This window comes from Adiantum capillus-veneris, chromosome 5 (assembly GCF_014529385.1).
Source record: "Adiantum capillus-veneris isolate H3 chromosome 5, ASM1452938v2, whole genome shotgun sequence".
Classification (NCBI taxonomy): domain Eukaryota; kingdom Viridiplantae; phylum Streptophyta; class Polypodiopsida; order Polypodiales; family Pteridaceae; genus Adiantum; species Adiantum capillus-veneris.
In genome coordinates this window covers 100,980,287-101,002,426 of record NC_140935.1, presented here as the reverse complement: position 1 = coordinate 101,002,426, position 22,140 = coordinate 100,980,287, and the positions used below count along the sequence as shown (strand labels likewise).

Genomic DNA, 22,140 nt, shown 5'->3' with positions numbered 1-22,140 from the left:
TTTTCTTCCGCTTCGGGTTGCTCATCAGGCTCCCCATCTTTGGGCACATTGCCTTTAAAAGGCTTCAAGAGACTCACATGAAAAGCATTGCGAGTTCTCCAAGTATCGAGCAGCTTCAGTCTAAAGGAGACATCATTTATCTTGTCCAAAATCTGGAAAGGTCTGTAGTATCGTATACTAAGCTTTGGAAAAAGCCTCTCCTTTCGCTTTTTCTTTCTCAGGGGTGCCTTCTCAAAACGTAAGAGCACCCAATCGTTCTCCTTCAATTTCAAATCACGACGATGGCGATCTGCTGCTTTTTTCTATCTTTCTTGAGATTTATGCAAAGTCTCGTGGACCTTGGCAAAAGCCATGTTCAAGTCGCGGATGTACTCATCGGCTTCAAAAATCTTATCTTTCGTGCTTAAGAAGGGTGGAACCTTCGCAGCACCTACAATAATCTCAAAGGGCACCTTCCCTGTCGAAGAGTGTACCGTGTTGTTGTAGGCAAATTCCACCAAAGGTAAATACTTTTCCCATTGAGTCTTTTAATCTGAGATGGTAAGACTTCTAGTACCACTGAATTGGCAATCTTAGATTGCTCGTCAGTCTGCGGGTGGAAAGATGACGAGAACTGCAACCGTGTGCCAATGTTCTCCCAAATAGCCTTCCAAAACAAACTCGTGAATCTGGTGTCCCTGTCGGAGACGATCGTGTCGGGCATGCCATGCAATCTAAAGATCTAGGCCACAAACAGTCTCGCTAAGTGATCCGGCTTGACTGTTTTCTTCACTGGTATGAAATGAGCTTGCTTGCTAAATCTGTCAATAACAGTCTAGATACCATCGTGACCACTCTGTGTTCTCGGGAGATCAAAAATGAAATCCATTGCAATACTTTCCCAGGGGTGGGTGGGTATGGGCAAAGGCTGTAACATTCCCTGTGCTATATGCTTGTCAAACTTGACCTTCAGCAATTGCGCACAAACTCGTCCACATCCTTCTTGAGTCTCGGCCAAAAGAAGTATCTCTCTATCCCTTTCAAGGTGGTAGCAATGCCGCGATGACCCGTAAAAGGTGGACAGTGGCATTCGGTCATAACCTTTTCCCTCAACGGCTGCGTAACGCACAACATGGTTTTCCTCATCAAGTAGCCATCCCGAATGGAATATCCCGCTACCGTCTCCCCATTCCGTATACGAGTGAAAATATCAGCAAAATCTGTATCTGTGGCATACTGATCGACCATATCCTCGAAGCTCCTATGATGTATCGCGGAAATAGCCAGAACCAACGGCTTCCCAGACAAAGCATCCACCACCAAATTCTTCTATCCCTGCACATGGACAATCTGGAAGTGAAACTGTGACAAGATGTTCGCCCACCGCATGTGCTTTTCCGATAGCTGCTTCTGTGACAAGAAGTAGCGTAAACTCTAATGGTCTATAAAGACAATAAAATCCGCTCCGAGTAGGTAATGTGGCCATTGAGTAAGAGCATGGATAACCGCCAAAAGCTCTCTGATATAAATCTGTGCTGTCAATTCCGGCCTTGAGAACAATCGGCTCTCGTAGGCAATGACATGGCCTTCTTGCATTAAGACCGTACTCAAACTACGATCACAAGCATCATAATATACTTCAAATGACTTCTGCAAGTCCGACAAAGTCAGAACTGGTCCTTAGTCAATTTCTCTTTCATTGTCTGAAAGGTAGTCACCTCTATGGGTCCCCACGAGAAATATTCTCCTTTTTGTGTCAAGATATGCAAAGAGGAAGCAATCTCTGCAAGCTTTCTAATGAACTGCCTGTAGTATGAACACAATCCCAAGAAGCTTCTAACTTCATAGACATTCTTCAAATCGGGCAAATCACGGATAGTCTCTATCTTGGTAGGGTCCATGCTCACTCTTGCTGCTGAGACAATGTGTCCCAAAAAGTGTATCTCTGGTAGGAAAAATTCACTTTTCTTCGCATTAATCACCAACTTGTGATCTCGTAATGCTTGAAGACCTGAAGCAGATGTTCTCTATGTTTTGCCTCATCCTTGGAGAAAACAATGATGTCATCAAAGAAAGTGCGAACAAATAGTCTGTATTCTCGAAAAATCCTGTCCATCATCCGGTTAAATGTCGCAGGAGCATTGGTTAGGCCAAAAGGCATCACCAAAAACTCAAATAACCCAAAAGTCGTCCGAAAAGCTGTCTTATAGACGTCTTCCGGCGCGATTCGGATTTGATGATATCCACTTTTCAAGGCGATCCTGCTAAAGCACGAGGATCCCTGTGTCGGTCAAGAATATCATCGATTCTAGGAATCGGAAATCTATTCTTGATGCTGATTTTGTTGAGAGCTCTATAATCAATGCACAATCTCCAAGATCCATCTTTCTTCAATACCAACAACACTGGAGAGCAGTATGGTGAAATACTAGGCTGGACAAGACCCTTTTCCAAGAGGTCTTTCACTTGGTTCATAATCTCTTCATTCTGGGCTCGGCTCACACAATAAGGTGGCCGGTTCCGTGGTGTGCTTCCAGGTAGCAGATCAATGGTATGATCCTCAGGACGAGCGGGTGGTAACTCGCCTGGCAGGCCCTCTAAAAAGCAATCGGCATGAGTGTCGAGAAAATCTCGGCGTTCTTTATCAAGTTCAAACATATTTGTCCTATTCTCATCATTCAATTGTAACCGGCCTGTTCAATCCAAAAAGGGCGGTAGACTTTACTTCAAACCTTGATTTAGCTTTCACCCATTATTAGTCGTCTATTCTACCTGTCCTATTATGACACAAGAGAGGGGAATGGGATACAGATGCTAGAATGCACCTGTATGAGAAGACCGACACCAGATTGGCCCCTAACTTAGGCGCCCCTTTCGGTATTTCTTTATTGTTTAAAAGAGGGAATAAACGCTGTGGTTCTTTCTAAGCTGCCCCGCACAACCTTGGCTGAATTTTAACTGTTCTGGCCTGATTTCGGCAGCATAACTCTACTAGGACCCTTCAAAGTCAGTATTCCCATGCATTGACTGACTTTCCCGAGCATACAGGCACTTTGCAAAACCTGGCGAGAATCTGCAGCATGCTGAATTCTCTGTTTTCAGCCCCGAAAATGTGCCAGATCGCCTGTACAGCAGTCCCCTTGCGTCCCCGAACCTCCTGGGGGTATTAGGGTCCGTTTAGGGCCAAAACCCTAAACTTGCAAAAATACACAGCAGGCTGTAATTTACTGTTTCGGGCTCCGTTTCGCGTGCCGGTCGCATCCTTAGCAAGTCCTCGAGCTCCCGCACCTGTAGGGCTACTTGCCCTTTGAATCGGACGAGATTTCTGGCGTGAAACCTCTCCGAATTCACCTGTACCTGCGGGGGGATTAGCCGCTAGCTAATCCAGTACCTGTGCAAGAGGCTCTTGCCTCGGCAATCGCGCATGAACCCACACAACTGTACATTGGTCAAATGAAGAGCCCACTAGTGGGGCATAACATACTGCCAAAGGGGAGAGAGAGGGCAGTGCGTAGCGTGCAGGGTATCACTCCTGGCACCGCACTGTGCATAAGAGGGAAAGCAAGCACTCCATAGCTCTTAACCTGTGACAAAATCTGAAAATGAGCCTCTCCCAGCTTAAAATTCAGCGCCGCCTTCTCTTGCATGAGGAAAGTGCACCAGAAGGTGCCACTTGGCGCATTTATAAGCATTTTCTCGTTTCGGGGTTGCCGCCTAAAAATCTCCCAACCGGTTGCCCAATTGACTTCACGGCAGAGTAAGAAAATGTTCCCCTTGTCATTCCGGAGGTAATGACACAAACACATTTTCAGGTCCCAAAATAGCAGTTCCCTAAATTTTAGGAGATGCTGCCATTGTATCTTTCTAGGTCATCCGACCCTCTTTGTACACTGTGGCCACATCCAGAACTGAAATGTAGCCTTTGTAGCAAAGGATTCCACTTTGGCTAGTCAATGACCCCACTTGGCTAACCATAGTCCTTGTCCAACTTTAGTGCTCTCTTGCTCTCATGCCTGGACTCCCTCTGGACAGTTCCACACTAGCTATGCAATGCAGGGCAGGTAGATTTCTCGAGGGGTGTTTCCAAAAAGTGAAAGTAAATAGATAATAAGAAAGAAATCAACAAAAAGGATAAATAGTAGTCACGCGTTGGTGACATACCCCCCTCTTGAAATCTCAAACATCCTCGTTTGCATCTATGTCGTACATGCTTCCAGTCAACACTGATGTATTCAACACCTGTCGACACATGTACGACACATACATGCTCATTGTCAACCCTCATGTATTCAACACCTTGTCGACTCATGTATTGCCTACGTGTGAACCCTGTCCCAATGACATAGTGGTAGCTTTGCACTCTGCCATTGCTTTGAGTCACTAACTTTCCAATGACAAAATGGTAGCTGCACATTTTGCCACTGTCTTGTAGTACACGTTGGATCCCGTAACACTTTCGAGCATACCCAAACCGACAGTTTAAGAATGCAGTTACACATGTACTCTTTAATAGAAGCAATTACTGTATCCTTGACAAACTGACAAGAAATACTCACTTCTATATCACTAACCAAACTTTTGGACATTCCATAAGAGCAATTGCCAAACTGACAATCTGTACAGCTCTAACATTCATGTAACAAGTATTTCATTTGAGCTCACTTTAAATACCATGTACATCATTTGTTTCAGAAGCCATTGTCACACTGACAATCCATGTAGCTTTGAAACTCAAGGGGTCAAGGTAGGTTGCAAATCGAAGGCTTCCAGGTAAAGTGATAACACAGTTGGTGACTCTGCAAGTTCACCTTCTTCCATCCACTTAGCATCCATTGGTGGATAGTTTCTGAACTTTACTAAGTAACGCCTAGCAACCTTGCCTTTCACTTTCCTTTCTTTGTGTGCCAAAATCTGTTCTGGGACCAAGGTCTCGTCAAGTTCCTCGACTTCCGGCTGATCTTCAGCTGGCATATCTTCTGGCACATCACCCACATAGGGTCTGAGAAGACTCACATGAAACGCATTGTGAATCTTCCAACTGTCAGGCAATTTCAGCCTATATGCAACATCACTGAGTATGTCGCGTACTTGAAAAGGCCCATAGTAACGCATGTTGAGCTTTGGAAACAGTCTTTCCTTGCCCTTTATCTTCTTTAACCTTGCCTTTTCAAAGCGTAAAAGCACCCAATCACCAAGTGAATATACCACTTCACGACGGTGACGATCAGCTGCTTTCTTTTGCTTTGCCTGAGTCTTTTCTAAGGCTACTTTGACCTTCTTGTACATTTCATCCATGTCCTGAACATACTTATCTGCTTCAAATATCTTGTCCTTTGTGTGCAGTATGGGAGGAACTTTCTTGCCACCTTCAACTATCTCAAAGGGTGCCTTGCCAGTTGATGAATGCACTGTATTATTGTATGCATACTCCACCAATGGCAAATACTGCTCCCACTTTCCTTTATGCTTGACACATAACACTTCAGCAGATCTAGGACAGTAGAATTTGCCTCTTCTGACTGCCCATTTGTTTGAGGATGAAATGACGAAGAGAATTTGAGCGTGGTGCCCATATTCTCAAACAAGCCTCTCCAGAACAAACTTGTCATGCGTGGATCACGGTCGCTAACAATCGACTGTGGCATGCCATGATACTTGAAAATATTGCTCATAAACAAGCGTGCCATCTGATCTAGCTTTATCTTCTTGCTGACAGGAATAAAATGAGCCTGCTTGCTGAATCTGCAAATAATAGTCCAAATACCATCGTTTCCTGTCTGCGTTCTCGGAAGATCAAAGATAAAATCCATAGCAATACTTTCCCATGGTTTATCTAGAATAGGTAGTGGTTGCAATAACCCTGGCGCCTTTTGCCTGTCAAACTTGACCTTCTGGCAAATTAGGCATTCTCGCACAAAGGCATCCACATCTCTTCTCAATGTAGGCCAGTAGAAGAATGTCTCAACCGCTTTAACTGTAGCATCAATACCACGATGCCCTGCATACGGTGGGACATGACTCTCTTCCATAACTTTGCGTCGCAATGGCTTTGTGACACACAATCTGCCATGCGTCATCATGAACCCATCTTTGAGAAGATAGTGTTCATGACGTTGTCCATGCATTAGCTGCTCGAAGACCCTTGCCAAATCTTCATCATTTTCATACTGTTCCCTCATATCATCAAGTGCATGCTGATAAGGAATCGACACAGCTGAAATTTGTGGCTTCCTTGACAAGGCATCAGCCACAACATTCTTCTTGCCTTCCACATGCACAATCTGAAAATGGAACATGGACAAGATATTTGCCCATCGCATATGCTTCTCAGATAACTTTGTCTGTGTCAAGAAGTATCGCAAGGTCTGATGGTCCGTTTGGACAACGAAATCTGTACCTAGCAGGTAGTGTTTCCAACTTAAGAGCGCATGAATCACAGCCAGTAACTCTTTCTCATAGACCTGCATGGTCATTTCTGGCCCTTGCAAAATTCTGCTCTCATAGGCTACTACCCTGCCATCTTGCATTAGCACTGCACCAATGCTACTACCACAGGCGTCGCACTGGACCACAAATGACTTCCTAAGATCTGGCAACACAATGACTGGATCTGAAGTCATCTTTTCCTTTAAGAGATTAAAAGCTGAAATCTCTTTCTGTGTCCATCTAAAGGTGACTGCCTTCTTTTGAAGAGCATGTAAAGGTGAAGCAATCTCAGCGAAATTTCGGATAAACCTTTTGTAATAGGAGCATAGTCCCAAAAAGCTTTGGACGTCGTGCACCGTCTTCAAATCTGGCCATGACTTGATCGCTTCAACTTTTGCAGGATCCATTCTGACACCATCCTTTGAGACAATGTGTCCCAGAAAGTGGATCTCTTCCAGAAAAAATTCACTTTTCTTTGCATTGATGAGCAACCTATGACTGTGTAGCTCTTCGAACACGATGGCCAAGTGATGCCTATGCTCCTCTTCATTCTTTGAGTAGACTATCATATCATCAAAGAATGTACCAACAAACTGCTGGTGTGGACGGAAAATTCTGTCCATCATCCTATTGAACGTAGCAGGAGCATTTGTGAGACCAAAGGGCATCACTAGAAATTCGTAAAGGCCAAACGTCGTTCTAAAAGCAGTCTTGTGCACATCCTCTGATCTAATGCGGATCTGATGGTACCCACTCTTTAGATCGATCCTACTAAACATAGCTACTCCTAATTTGTCCATAATATCATCAATTCTAGGTAGAGGGAACCTATTCTTGATGGTATTCTTGTTCAATGCACGGTAGTCGATGCACATACGCCATGAGCCATCCTTTTTCTGCACCAACAACAGTGGAGAACAGAATGGAGATGAACTGGGCTGAATCAGCCCCTTTTCTAACAGCTCCTGTACTTGGCCCATTATCTCTTTCTGCTAAGCCGCACTAACCCTGTACGGAGGCTTATTTGGTGGGCTACTGCCTGGCACCAAATCTATCGCATGGTCCTCGGGTCTCTCTGGCGGTAATTGAGACGGTAATGAATCGGAAAAGCAATCACTATACTGTTGTAAAAACATTGACCTTTCTTTATCTAACACAGATAAATTTGATTTATCACAATCTGACACTTCACGTGCAAAAACCAAGTACGCAGAAAGATGCTTTTTCATTACAGAAGTAATAGCAGAAGCTGATACAGTAGGAATAGACTCCCCTTTAAGCTTTACATCCAGAATGTGAGTCTTTCCCCTGCTCTGTACAGTGATCTTTTTGTTGTAGGCATCCATGATTCCCTGTACACGAAACAACCAAGGAATACGTAGCAACACATCACATCTGTCCAGTGGCATGATATAAAATTCTTCAGCATCTACATAGGACTGGATATGTAGACGCAACTTTCCAATGATGGGTGTCACAGCCTCTGTATGGCCAGGACATGCCAAACCTGCCTCTGCTGTATACCCCATCTCTTCAGGTCTGATTCCCAACTTCAAAGCCAATTATGGGGAAATGAAGTTGGCTTTGGCACCTAGATCAACGAAGATAAGCACTGTTTGATCCCTGACCTTTCCCCATGCTCTGCAAAGCTCACTTGCATCTGAACTTGGCTTGTCGCCCACCATATCTGGCACTAGACCAGCCATGGGCTTCTTTCGTTTCCTGTCCTCCTTGTCTTCAGAATTAGCTGGCCTTTTCTTTGTAGGACAATTGTAAGCAATGTGGCCAGGCTGCTCACAAATAAAGCATTTGTTCTCTGTCCTCAGGACCTTTTTTTGCTCCTCAGACTTGCGAGGAAAACGTCTTTTCCATTTCTTTGCTGGTCCCTTTTCTGATTCAGCCGTAGCTTTATCTTTCCCTGAGTTGGCTGACTCCTGAGTCCCTTTAGGAGCCTCATTGGGAACGTGCTTCTTGGCTGAATTTTTCTTGCCGGATCTTGCCTTGACGCCAGTGTTAAATTCACAATCTTCTCCCTTGAGCAAACCATTGCCAGTGTTTGCTACCTCGATGAGTTGCGTCAAAGTAGTGACTTTTGTCTTCGTACAGTACTTTCTCAATCCTTTAGGTAGGCCACAACAGTATTTTTCAATCTGTTCTGTCAATGGCACAAACCTATAGGAAGTTACTGGAAGTAGAGCTTTCCAAAACTTCCGATTGTAATCATCCAGATTCTTGCAAGTAGCAGCATTAAGCTGGTGCCATTCTGTCATGACATCTACTTCGAAATCATCAGATAACCATGCTGCTGCAAAAATCTGCTTGAAGTAAATCAATGTGGACGGAGCTTGCCCTTGAAGCAATAAAGTTGTCCACCATTGTCCCGCATTCCCTGTCAAGAAAGTGGCTGCCTTGCGGACCTTTGAAGCCTCTGTAAAGTTTCCTCGTACATAGGCCTTGTCAAACTGCTGGAGGAATGAGAGAGCCTTCTTCCTGTCATCAAACCCTGTAAAGGTCGTGAAAGACACACCTTTGCCACCTTCTTTGTACGGAGTTGGCCTCTCCAGCGGCGTTAAATTGTCATATGGAAGTGACTGAAACATGGGAACACTATTAGGGTTCATCTGTGTTTTTTGGCCGCTATTAACTTGACCTGGAAATGCCATATTTGGCTGCTGATTTGTAATTCCAGCCATACCAAAATTTGCCTGTGGCATCCCAAATTGGCCCTGAGTGCTTTGAAACCCTGGTTGCATACCCATGACACTGTACATGGGGTTAGGCATCATCGTTTGAGCACCTCCGAACACTGTTCCTGGCGTGTAAAACTGATTTCCAGGTGCATGACGAGCCATGCTCTGGAATACCGATCCACCTCCAAAATAGCCAGGGTATACTGAAGGTGGTGGGAAGACTTGTTCCATAGCCTGTAGGTTGCTTCCCTGCCCATTAGAACCAGCTATAGGCTGCTGAAAGGTGGCGGGCTGAACTGGTACAGCTTGAGAGACTGGCATCTCAGCCACCTGTTCTTGCACCTTAGGCATAGGTTGTGGAGACTACATGTTCTCCGTCAAGTGTACAGGTGTTTCCATTGACTGTGCAGTATGAATCACCTGTGCTTGAGCCTTAACAGGCTTTTGAATATGATCCAGTGACCCAACTTGCTGAGACGGAACAGGAGGTTGCAGAAAGGCTAAAAACCTCGGATTCTGCATTACTTGTGTTGAACATAGCCACAACAGTAGCCAATTGGGTCCTGAATATATCATCTTCCGTCTGTGGTGGTCTTGAAGACTCACCCACTTCATGTGTCTGTTGACCCTGTGAAGAGGAAACCACTTCAATCACATCATCTGGTCTGTCAGCCATAATTGCAATTCCCTGTGTCTGGTCTATGATCCCCTATGTCTTCAAGCTCAAACTGACAAAGGCTCACTTCTATGAGAAAAAGTGATTTAATCCCGTCGATGGAACCATGTAACCGGCCTGTTCAATCCAAAAAGGGCGGTAGACTTTACTTCAAACCTTGATTTAGCTTTCACCCATTATTAGTCGTCTATTCTACCTGTGCTATTATTACACAAGAGAGGGGAATGGGATACAGATGCTAGAATGCACCTGTATGAGAAGACCGACACCAGATTGGCCCCTAACTTAGGTGCCCCTTTCGGTATTTCTTTATTGTTTAAAAGAGGGAATAAACGCTGTGGTTCTTTCCAAGCTGCCCCGCACAACCTTGGCTGAATTTTAACTGTTCTGGCCTGATTTCTGCAGCATAACTATACTAGGACCCTTCACAGTCAGTATTCCCACGCATTGACTGACTTTCCCGACGCATACAGGCACTTTGCAAAACCTGGCGAGAATCTGCAGCACGCTGAATTCTCTGTTTTCAGCCCTGAAAATGTGCCAGATCGCCTGTACAGCAGTCCCCTTGTGTCCCCGAACCTCCTGGGGGTATTAGGGTCCGTTTAGGGCCAAAACTCTAAACCTGCAAAAATACACAGCAGGCTGTAATTTACTATTTCAGGCTCCGTTTCACGTGCCGGTCGCATCCTTAGCAAGTCCTCGAGCTCCCGCACCTGTAGGGCTACTTGCCCTTTGAATCTGACAAGATTTTTGGCGTGAAACCTCTCCGAATTCACCTGTACCTGCGGGGGGATTAGCCGCTAGCTAATCCAGTACCTGTGCAAGAGGCTCTTGCCTCGGCAATCGCTCATGAACCCACACAAGTGTACATTGGTCAAATGAAGAGCCCACTAGTGGGGCATAACATACTGCCAAAGGGGAGAGAGAGGGCAGTGCGTAGCGTGCAGGGTATCACTCCTGGCACCGCACTGTGCATAAGAGGGAAAGCAAGCACTCCATAGCTCTTAACCTGTGACAAAATCTGAAAATGAGCCTCTCCCAGCTTAAAATTCAGCGCCCCCTTCTCTTGCATGAGGAAAGTGCACCAGAAGGTGCCACTTGACGCATTTATAAGCATTTTCCCGTTTCGGGGTTGCCGCCTAAAAATCTCCCAACCGGTTGCCCAGTTGACTTCACGGCAAAGCAAGAAAATGTTCCCCTTGTCATTCCGGAGGTAATGACACAAACACATTTTCAGGTCCCAAAATAGCAGTTCCCTAAATTTTAGGAGATGCTGCCATTGTATCTTTCTAGGTCATCCGACCCTCTTTGTACACTGTGGCCACATCCAGAACTGAAATGTAGCCTTTGTAGCAAAGGATTCCACTTTGGCTAGTCAATGACCCCACTTGGCTAACCATAGTCCTTGTCCAACTTTAGTGCTCTTGCCCTCAGGCCTGGACTCCCTCTGGACAGTTCCACACTAGCTATGCAATGCAGGGCAGTTAGATTTCCCGAGGGGTGTTTCCAAAAAGTGAAAGTAAGTAGATAATAAGAAAGAAATCAACAAAAAGGATAAATAGTAGTCACACGATGGTGACATCAACTCTTTCAAGAAGATTGAGTAAACGAACAGACTGGATTTTATTAATTTTGAAACGGCCAAAGCCAATACAATAGGGACAAACTCGCCCTTAAGTTTTACATCTAGTACAATGGTTCTACCCTTCTTTGTAGTCAAAGTTGCTTTTCTCGCTCGATAGACGACCACGGCGTTGTTCTTGTGGTACCAAGGAATTCCCAAGAGGACATCACAACCTTCCAAGGGCATTATGTAGAAGTCCTCATGCCCAAAATACCCCTGACAATGCAACCGAAGTTTGCCAATGACGGGTGTAATGGCTACGTCCTTGCCGGGTGCCGGTAGAACTGCCTCTCCTAGTGGTCCTATCCGATCGGGTGGGCTCTCGAGCCGCGCCGCCAATTCAGGTGAAATGAAGTTGCCTTGGCTCCTCCATCAAAGAAAATCAGGGCTTCTTGGTCTTTCACTTTGTCCCATGCTCGACAAAGTTTGTACTCTCGTCCATCGTGCTTGGGTCATTACCCACGCAATCTGGAACCAGTCCTGTTTTCATCTTGCCTTGGGGAATGGCTCGTTAGATTCTCTAACCTAAAACTACATGCTCGTTGTGCCAGATGTTCACCGTAGTGTAATAACATCTATCAAAACGCGTATACAAACCATTTATGCAAGAGGGTTCCAAAACTAGAAAACCTAATGTCATGAACTTGTCCCGACATGCAGGTCCTACGAACAAGCTCACAAAATTGCCGGTACTAATCCTCCTAGGTTTCTAGACATCCCTATCTAGGAAGAAGGGGAAAACTGGCTTTGGAAGTCGATGAAGCATGTCCACGTGGCACACAGAGCCATGTGCACGTGACATCTGAGTCAGCTGACCTCTTACTCTATGTACAATCTGCAGCAAAATGACCAGGCTGCTCACAAATAAAGCAATTATTCTTAGCCATTAAAGCATTCTTCTCTTTGAATAACTTGCACGCAAAAGGCTTCTTCTTCTGTTTCTTAGCCTCTCCTCCATACGTCTCGGCTGAGTTTGTAGCTTTCTCTGCTTTTTCTGACCCCACGGACGCTTCAGGAGTCGCTTTGGCACAGGGCTTCTTTGCTGAATTTTTCTTTGACTGGCCTCCTTTCACATTGCCATGGAATCCAATGTCTTCTCCCTTCAACAGGGCATGACTAGTGTTGGCAACTTCCATAAGTTGAGTAAGGGTAGCCACTCTTTTCTTTGTACAATAGTTTTTTTTGTGAGCCCTTTAGGCAACCCACAACAATACTTCTCATGCTCTGTCAATGGTACGAGCCTATAGGAAGTTACTAAAAGCAACGCTTTACAAAACTTCCAATTGTACTCCTCTAAGATTTTGCAATTAGCCGCATTGAGTTGGTGCCAATCTGTCATGACATCGGTTTCTGATTCATTTGATAGCCATGCATATGCAAACATTTGCTTGAAGTAACCCCAGGTGGTGGGTGCCTGTCCTTGCATCAACAAAGTCGTCCACCATGAACAACGCATTTCCTTTCAAGAAAATGGCAGCTTTCCTGACCTTGGAGACCTTTCTAAAATCCCCCTCTTCATAACCAGTATCAAATTGTTGGAGGAAAGTAAGAGCCTTCGTCTTGTCCTCAAACCCGCTGAAAGTATCAAACTTCACAGTTAAACCACCTTCTTTGTATGGTTTTGGCTTTTCCAAAACTCCCAAATGATGATAGGGAAGTGTTTGCAACATGGGTACACTGGTAGGAATCATTTGTGCCCCTTGGCCGTTAACATTTTGGTTCCTAGGTGCCATATTTGCCTGTTGATCAGATAAACCAGCCATATTAAAACCAGCCTATGGCCCTGATTACATTGAAACTCTGGCTGTAAGTCGATATTACCATACATGGAGTTCGTACCCCAAAAGACTGTTCTTAGTATCCAACCATGCTTTGAAACACAAATCCACCCTCGAAATACCTAGGATGTACCGTGGGTGGTGGAAAAACTTGATACATTGCCTAAAAATTAGTTCCTTGTCCATTTAAACCAACATTTCGACTCTGAAAGGTGGCTGGCTGAACTGGTAAAGCCTGTGGAATTGGCGTCCTAATCACTTGTTCGTGGACATAATCTTGGAGTCCCAGCTGACTACCGCAACAGGCGAATGCTCTGTGCCTTGTTGGGACGCACAAGGGACCTAGGCTTGAGCCTCAACAGGCTCTACTGCATGAGAAAGTTTCCTTGTTTGTTGTGACACTCATGGAGCTTGCATAAATTCCATAAACCTGGGATTCTGCACCAATCGAGTAAACACATTCACAGCAGCAACCAACTGTGTCCTGAATGCATCCTCGTCCAGTTGCCCAATCATAAACCCTTGAACTTGTGGAGCATTCATATCAATGAAAGGTACAATAGTGGTGGCTGTGAACTCTCGCCCACCTCAAACATCGGAGGAACTGCCTGTCTGTCCTGTGAAGAGGAACCCTCTTCCCTGATGTCATTCGTCCTGTCAGCCATAGTGTAATTCCAAGTTTCTACTTTGTGTCTTTGTTGAAAACCAACCAAGTCTCACTTCTTGAGGAGAAAGTGATTCTGTCCCGGTGATGGAACAATGGAACCGGAATGTATACTCACTAAAGGGCGGTAGACTTTGGTTTTTCACTGATCTTTACATTGATTAATTTTACCTGTTCTTAACGACACATAAGGACTTCACGAATAAACTTTTGACTGGAATTCAACACTTCAAAACAAATAACGACTTGGCAGCTCCCAAGTTGGCAGTGACACTGCATTGGCCCCAAAGGACGGCGACCCCTTTTCGGTATTTCTTTATTGCAATCAAATTCTAGAGAGAATCTGTAAACTTCTACGTGTTGTCCCACTTTCATTGGGCTGAAAATGGCCTACTCTAGCCCAATTTCAAAATTCTGCAGCATAACGACAATAGAATGCTTCACAGACAAAAGCCCCATGCACTAGGTGACTTCCCGCGCACTTTGACAAACCTGGCAAGAATACAACACGCTGAAATCTCTGTTTTTCGCCTCTAAAATGCACTAGGACACCTGTTTTGCAGCTCCCTAGCTACTTTGAAGCTCCTCTGACTTTTTGACATCAAAAAGGGTCGTAACCCTAAACTTATATAAAATTATAGCAAGCTGTAACTCTCTAATTTGGGCTCCGTTTTGCATGCCGGTCACACCCGTAGGAAGCCCTCAAGTTCCCGCACCTGTAGGGCTACTTGCCCTTTGATTTGGATGAGATTTCGTGTGGGAAATCTCTCTGAATCAGCATGTACTTGTGGAGTATTACAATTAACTAATTCGGTACCTATACAAGAGTCTCTTGCCTCAGCAATTGCTCATAAACCCACATAACTGTACATACAAATGAATAGCCGTTGAGTAGGGCATGTGTTCATAAGGGGGGAGAGGTGCACGAGAGTGAAATCATCGTGCTACATAAAACATAGGAGAAGGAAAGCTTTCCATTAAAGCTGTTATCACTTGCACCAACTATTCACACACACAATAGGCACTTAATGAAGTCAAATCAGCCTCCCTCTCTCTCTTGATGATTTGGGTGCCCAAAGCTGCTGATGTGTCTGGCGGAAGATCTCTTAGAGGCCGACATAGTTTGCCCTTTTGAGTTAATTTCCTTGTACCCACCAACTTATAATGTCACGTACGCACTGCACTTGCACCACGTGGACAAGCTTTTGCTACAGTCTAGGTCAGTCTTAGTCTAGCGTAGGACCTAGCCTAGCACTTTGTGAGCCTCTAGCAGGACGTGCATGCCCAGGCATTATTTTCCCAAATTGTGAAATCCCCCTTATGGCTGCTCAACCCAACATTATTTGAGTAGATAAAGCAGTCTGGGGGTCATTGCTTAAGGAAGGGAAACATAAGAAGAGTACCCGCAGCACCAAGGACAAGTACCAGCGTTTTCAGCCTTCAGCCCAACGTTTCGAGGACCTCCGGCACCATCAAATTTCAGCCCTCATCGCAAGCAGTTTGCAGATTTCAGCCTTGCACCCAACGTTGTCAGCATTCAGCCTTTAGCCTCACAGTATCGGTACCTACAGCAAGTACCTTCAGTACTCAACATCATCGCAGAACCAAGCATCTCCTGCAAGTCCTCAAAAGCATCCTAGCAGTACGAATCCCAAAGAGCATCTAAGGAAGTTCGGTAGTTGTGCCTCACCTGTAACAAGGGGGGAAGTCAAGTGCACACTGCATTTGCGCCACGTGGACAAGCTTCCGCTACAATCTAGCATTAGTCTTAGTCTAGCGTAGGACCTAGCCTGGCACTTAGTGAGCCTCTAGCAAGACGTGCATGTCCAGGCCAGTCATAGTGCATACCCGCTCTTGCACAGTTAAGTCACTTAAGCATATAGGCATACGAACAGGCACGTAAGTCAATGATTAATAAGTGACATTAGAGCATTATTTTCCCAAATTGTGGATTCTCCCTTATGGCTGCTCGATCCAACATAATTTGAGTAGATAAAGCAACCTGGGGGCCATCCCTTAAGGAAGGAAGACAGAAGAAGAGCACCCGCAGCACCAAGCACAAGTACCAGCATCCTCACCAGCGTTTTCAGCAGCATTCAGCCCAACGTTTCCAGGACCTCCAACCAGCGCCATCAAATTTCAGCCCTCATCACAAGCAACTTGCAGATTTCAGCCTTGCACCCTAGCGTTTTCACATTCAGCCTTTAGCCTCACAGTATCAAGTACCTACAGCAAGTACCCTTCAGCACTCAGCATCATCAAAGAACCAAGCTTCTCCAGCAAGTCCTCAAAAGCATCCTAGCAGTACTAAGCATCTGCATCAAGTTTCCCTCAGCATCTTAGCATCTAGGATCATTGTAACAACATTTGTGTAAGAAATAAAGAAAGTACTTGCTCTGGCAATACAACAAGGGGCCCTTGGGGGTGGTTAAGACCTGACATCCTGTGTGTGTGTGTGTCTCATTCATTGTGTTCAGTTCAATTTCTCTTTTTGCAAGTGAAGTAAAGTAACCTTGTGTTTGTGTGGAGTACTAGAACCGAGCTAAATCCTTAAACACTTCCACTGCACCTGGCATATAAAGTGTTGTGTGGGGCCTAAATGACTTTGAACTGAGCCTAGCCACCCTTTTACCACTCGGATCTCAGTGCCAATCGGCCCAACCAGCTCGTGGCGACGAGGCCTTCACTGCTGCGGGTGAAACTCTCAGGCATCGGCCATTTCACACTGACCATACAATGTCCGTCCATTTGTGACTTCAATAAGGGGGCTCAAAAAATTAAATGAAAATCAAGGGAAAGAAACCAACAACTAAATTAGTTGTTGTGAGAGCCTCGGGACATCCTCATCATCATCTTCATTGTCCTCTGACGATGATGATGAGCTTTGAGTGCAGTGTGCGGTTTGCAGTACTCGTTAGAATCAGGACTTCAAACTTCAATGTTGGTTTATCATTATGTATTTCTTTTTAATGCTCTTATTTTTATGAGACCATGACATTAAACGTCTGACATTTTTTGGTTGTAGACATTGGTCAGCTTTGTGTTTCCATTGTTCGGTAAGAGTCGTGGACTCTACTTTTTTGCATTTGTAATGGTCTATTGTTTATTTGCTGGTCTATATTTGAAGTCTTAGAGACTGCATAAGTAAATGTATGAAGTACTCTCCTATCACGTGCGCACTACACTTGCACCACGTGGACAAGCTTCTACTACCGTCTAGCGTTAGTCTTAGCTTAGGACCTAGCCAAGCACTTTGTGAGCCTCTTGCAAGACGTGCATGTCCAGGCTGGTCATAGTTGCATATCCTCACTTGCACAGTTAAGTCACTTAAGCATATAGGCATATGAACAGTCACTTAAGTCATGTTTTAATAAGTAACATTGACATGACATTCATTAAAAGTAGGTAGGGCAAATGGCTAAAAGACCTATAAAAGAAGCCCTTTGGGCGCTAGAGAAGGCAGAAGAGGCAGAAGACGAAGTAGTATCGACAAGACTGTCTTCTCAGCAGTACCCAGTAGCCATCAACGTTTTCAGCCAGCCTTGGCGTTTTCCCTCAACCTCTCCCACCATTGTTTTTCAGCCCTAAGCACCTTGAATTCAGTGGTCAGCTCATGCGGATCAGCAGCGTTTTCAGATTAGCAAGCAAGACCTGCGTTTTCAGTTTTTCAGCCATCGCTGTCAACGGCGATAGCAGATCAGCCCGCAGCCTCGTCATTGTCTTTGTTGTCATTGCCGCAGTACCAAGCATCTCCAGTAGTACCCATTAGCACCTCAGCAGCACCGCAGTACAAGTACCCTTCATCGTCGTCATCGTCGTCGTCGTCATCATCATAGTACCCTAGCATCTAGCACTCCTTTCGTTTTGGCTTGGCTCCTGCCTAGCTCAACGTAGGGATCATCAGGACCTCCATGTCCTTAGCACCCAAGTACCTGAGTACCCAAAGTACCCCGCAGTACCAAGCACCAAAGTACCGGCAATACGTAGCACTTAGCCTCTCAAGTAGCCAGCATCCACTGCAATACCCCTCAACATCCTAGTAGTACCGAGCATCTGCATCCAATATGCATCAGCATATTGGATCTGCAATACCCCTTAGCATCCTAGTAGTACCGAGCATCTGCATCCAATATGCATCAGCATCCTAGTAGTACCGAGCATCTGCATCCAATATCCTAGTAGTACCGAGCATCTGCATCCAATATGCATCAGCATCTCATCATTTGGCATCATTGTATCAACATTTTTGTGCAAGTATCAAAGCAAGTACCTGCTCTGGCAACAGAGCAAGGGGGCCCTTGAGGGTGGTTGGGACCCGACATGCGGTGTCGTCTCTCTTTCTCTCTCTCAATCTCTCTGGTTCATTGTGTTAAGTTCAGTTTCTCTTTTCAAGTGAAGTTTAGTAACCTTGTGTTTGTACAAAGTACTAGACCTGAGCTAAATCCTTAAATACCTGCACCGGACATCTCAGTTCTAGGCTTTGTGAAAAAAAGTACGAATTTCTACGTGCCTAAAAAATCAATCCATTATGTACTGCGTACCTTGTACCAACACTACGTACCTAACCACCTTGCGTGCGAGAGGGAAGCTCCTTGTGCCATGAGTTGCCGAAGCAAAGCTTTTCAAATGGAATCTATTGTCAGACAATATATCTTGCATGTGATATATTCTTTGTGTAGACTCCTGACACTAGAGGACCAGCTCGCGTTTCCTCACGTCTAGGACTGACCGAGAAATAGATGGTCCCTCTAATGTGCGAGGAATGACAGCCAAGTGGGATCCCTCCCCTACTTTGGGCAATGAGTTTCGGGGCAATATATCTTACATGTAGCTTGCCAAATATGTGCGGTTGCTGACATTGAGCCTATTGACAGGAGGGATGACTATGTGAAGCACATTCGAAGCACATTCAAGCAGTGATCCTAATGGATTAGTACATTCCCTTTGAGCTCTAAGCCCAATGTGGGTGTCTGCCTTCAAACACCTAGAAGTACTGATTGCTGTCAAATCATTACAGATGAGGCAGAGTGCTCTTATCTTTGAGGTGCAAGAGGAGGCAGGGATCTTGCAAGTTTGATGCGAGTCTTCCGTGGGCTCTTACTGCAATTTCCGAAGGATCGGAGTTCTTTTAATGGCATTTGTGTTAGTGGGTCATTGACGCAGCTCCTGAGGAGGCAGTCAAATGGGGTTGGAGGTTCTGGGCCTCTGGGGCACGATGCTGAGAGTCTTCAGTGGTGTGCTGGGGGAGTGGCCAGACGTCAGTTTTGTAGGAATACCGTTAATAGCTTAAGCTGATTCATAGAGATATAGTATGTTCCCTTTCAGGGCCTGCTCAGATCAGGCTGAGAGGCGTGTGACCTTAATTAGCATTTGGTTGTTTCAATCTCTCCCTAGGGAGCATGGTCTGCGCTGACAGTGCAGGCCACCTGTTTTGCTCTTCTCACCTCCCATGTTGTAATGTGATTGTTGTATTTACTGCTTTCATCTTTGGGGCGTCTCCCCTCTATGTATGTGTTCCCTCATGGTAGGGGTTGATATAGCCCATTGGGTGGTTTATAACTAACAGGAGTTATTTTGTGCGAGAAAAGAAAAACTGAATGTAGGAGGTGTAGTTTTGTAGTACGTTGCTGATCTACTACCCCAGAGAGTAAGCTAACCATTGTTATCATACCTATTACCAGCTATTTTGAGCTTATATCTAGTTTTGTCCATGATGTGGAAACTATCTATCATATGACAATGTGCTCATGGGCTAAAGAACTGAAACTCTTCATTTGACAGGTAAGTCAGATCCTTACGTACTCCTTACTTTAGGTGATCAAGTGATCAAGAGCAAAAGAAACAGTCAAACGTCAGTTTTCGGGCCACCAGGAAGCCCTATATGGAATCAAGTATAGTGATTTGCTTATTTTCCTGAAGTTCAATGTGCCTAGTTGTTGCTGGCTGTTTGAATCTGCCAATTTCCCAGGATTTTCAATTTCTAGTGGTTGATCCAAAAACGCAACGTCTTGTAGTGCGTGTTCGAGATTATTTTGGACTTACAGCTATAACTATTGGTATTGCAGAGGTAAGCTCATTGTCTGATGTTTTTAATCTATGTTTCATATGAAAACATTAATTTGATATTTGGAGATCCTGCATTGATGTTGCTTTAATTAATGGGGAGATGTTGCATTGATGGGGCATTGTTGTCTCTTCTGAAGGTGGATCTTAGGGGTCTTCAAGATACTGTTCCAGTTGATCGAGTTGTTAATTTAAGAGGTCGTTGGGGACCATTTGAGAAGCGCTTTGTTGGGGAACTTTTGTTGCGATTGACCTATACAGCCTACGTAGAAGAAGATGAAGATGAAGAAAAGGATGAAGGCACACCTTATTCCAGTACAAATGGCTATTTAACAGAAGCTGGAGAGAATGATGCAGATGAAGTGCCCTTGTTCAAGGAAGTGATCAACAAAGCCGTAGAATCTGCGGAGAGAGAAAAACCTTTGGCCAATGTGTTTGCAGCAGTCATTGCAGAGCTAAGCAAAGAAAGTATAGAAGATGACTTGACGACGAAAGGGGGCAGTGGCAATGGAGCTGCATCAGAGGGCGAAGGTTTTGTAAATAAGGCAAAGATGGGTGGCCTTGTTGCAGATGAAGCAGAAAGATCAGAAACAAGTATGTCATCTAAGAACCAACATATTGTAGTTTGGGGTTTCAACAACAGCTTGACCTTTGCATGTATTTAGTATCTTCTAGGTTTTTCATGAGGAGTAATTGATATGGGCTAATTGTTACAGGGACAGGTCTTTTATTGCTTGCTTTGGTGACCGTCCTTGTTGTTCTAGTCGACATCAGCATAAACTTTTCGAATTTCTTGAACCCATGAAGCTTTCTCCTTGAGGTAGCTTGTCTTGGTTATAAGGGAGAGGTTCTGTATTAGTCCATCTCCTTATTCTAGAGAGGAGTCATAGCGGAGCAGGAGTTAGTTGATTCAGAGTCTGATAATGAGGATTTGGGAGAAACCCGAATGAGCACTCTGAATGGAAAATCCAAGGGTCCTTTGTAAAGAGGTTGTGGCTGCGTTGCATAGGAACTAATGTCAACCCTCAAATGCTTGAACTACAGATACAGATACTCAATATGTTAGGAGCCCCATTGTAGTGTACTATAGTCATTTTTTTGAGAAAAGCAAAGATATATTTTCACACCTGTTTCTTGCTACAAAAAAAATTGCTGTATTCTTTCAAAGTGCTCAAAAGTCACCATTTATGCTTGCAAGACTGGGACAAGAAAAAAAGACTGATATATTATGAAGCCAGACGTGCACACAAAAATACTTAAAAAGGAATTAGAATTAGAAAATCTATCTAAGAGAGTGGATTGCCGTGTGGCCATTGCCTTGTGTTCCATGCCGATTTCCTCCATACATGCAGTGTCTCTACTATCCTCATTCAGCTTGCCTTTGCCTTTGTCCTTTATGCCCTTGCATTTGCCTTTGGCTTCAGAACCTAGAGACACGGGGAGCCGCTTATCCCTCGAGGACTTCGACAGCAGCGAGGCTGCTAACTGAAAACGAGTTGATCCACTATCCATATCCGATAGTTGTACTTGGCTCACTTTTGTTGCTCGAAATGCGAAGGACATACCTTGCCATTGATGCTGAGGGCGTACCTTTGTGGGGACGACACCTTCTGCTGAGGCCCTACTTTTGCCTGCAAAAGTGGCCGTGAATCCAGGGCACCTAATCAAGCATCCAAACTTCATGGCCGCCAATGAGGCCTCTCTGGAGAGGCTGCCTGATTCACATCCATGGCCTAGGCAGCATTTCAAAATGCTGCTTGGCACGTAAGGCCAAAAAGCATTGCTGCTCTTGCGTCTCAAAATGCCATCAAGGCTCCCTTGCCGAGGCGCTGCATTGTTACAAAACGCAATTGGAACCTCTGGCCAGACATGGTGCGAAAATGTACTCAAAGAGGCAGCGTCCCAAGACGCTCTAGTGGGGACAAGGTGAAGCTATATTTCAACACGTGCATGCGGGGGGCAGCCGTTGACGGCTACTCTTTGACAGGGTTTTAAAACGCTCACCGGAAGATCCCAAGGTGCACTGCCCTCGTCTATTAATGACACGGGGTGAGAGTGGAGGGATCTACAGTGAGGGCACTTTATCGGCGTGGCAGGGGGCTTTGGGCTGTTGGATCAACGCAGTAGGGGCGGGGGGGCGTGCAGATTTATATTACATTGCCCTCACCACCCTTTCAGCAAGTCGCGACAGGTGGGGTGGATAGGGAGTGGGAGCGCTGAGTGGGAGGTGGGGGGTTCGA

At 45.1% G+C, this 22,140-nt stretch overlaps 1 protein-coding gene across 1 annotated transcript in view; it reads left to right on the top strand.

Moving 5' to 3' along the window:
• Positions 1–21,028, top strand: part of LOC147457826 (uncharacterized) — a 60,198-nt gene extending 39,170 nt beyond the window's left edge. The window contains exons 6-9 of the mRNA XM_086512614.1: positions 19,619–19,728; positions 19,806–19,904; positions 20,041–20,494; positions 20,617–21,028. Of these exons, the coding sequence (XP_086368740.1) occupies positions 19,619–19,728; positions 19,806–19,904; positions 20,041–20,494; positions 20,617–20,705 (752 nt within the window). The 3' untranslated portion in view covers positions 20,706–21,028. The remainder of the gene's footprint in view (positions 1–19,618; positions 19,729–19,805; positions 19,905–20,040; positions 20,495–20,616) is intronic.
• Positions 21,029–22,140: the final 1,112 nt, after the last annotated feature.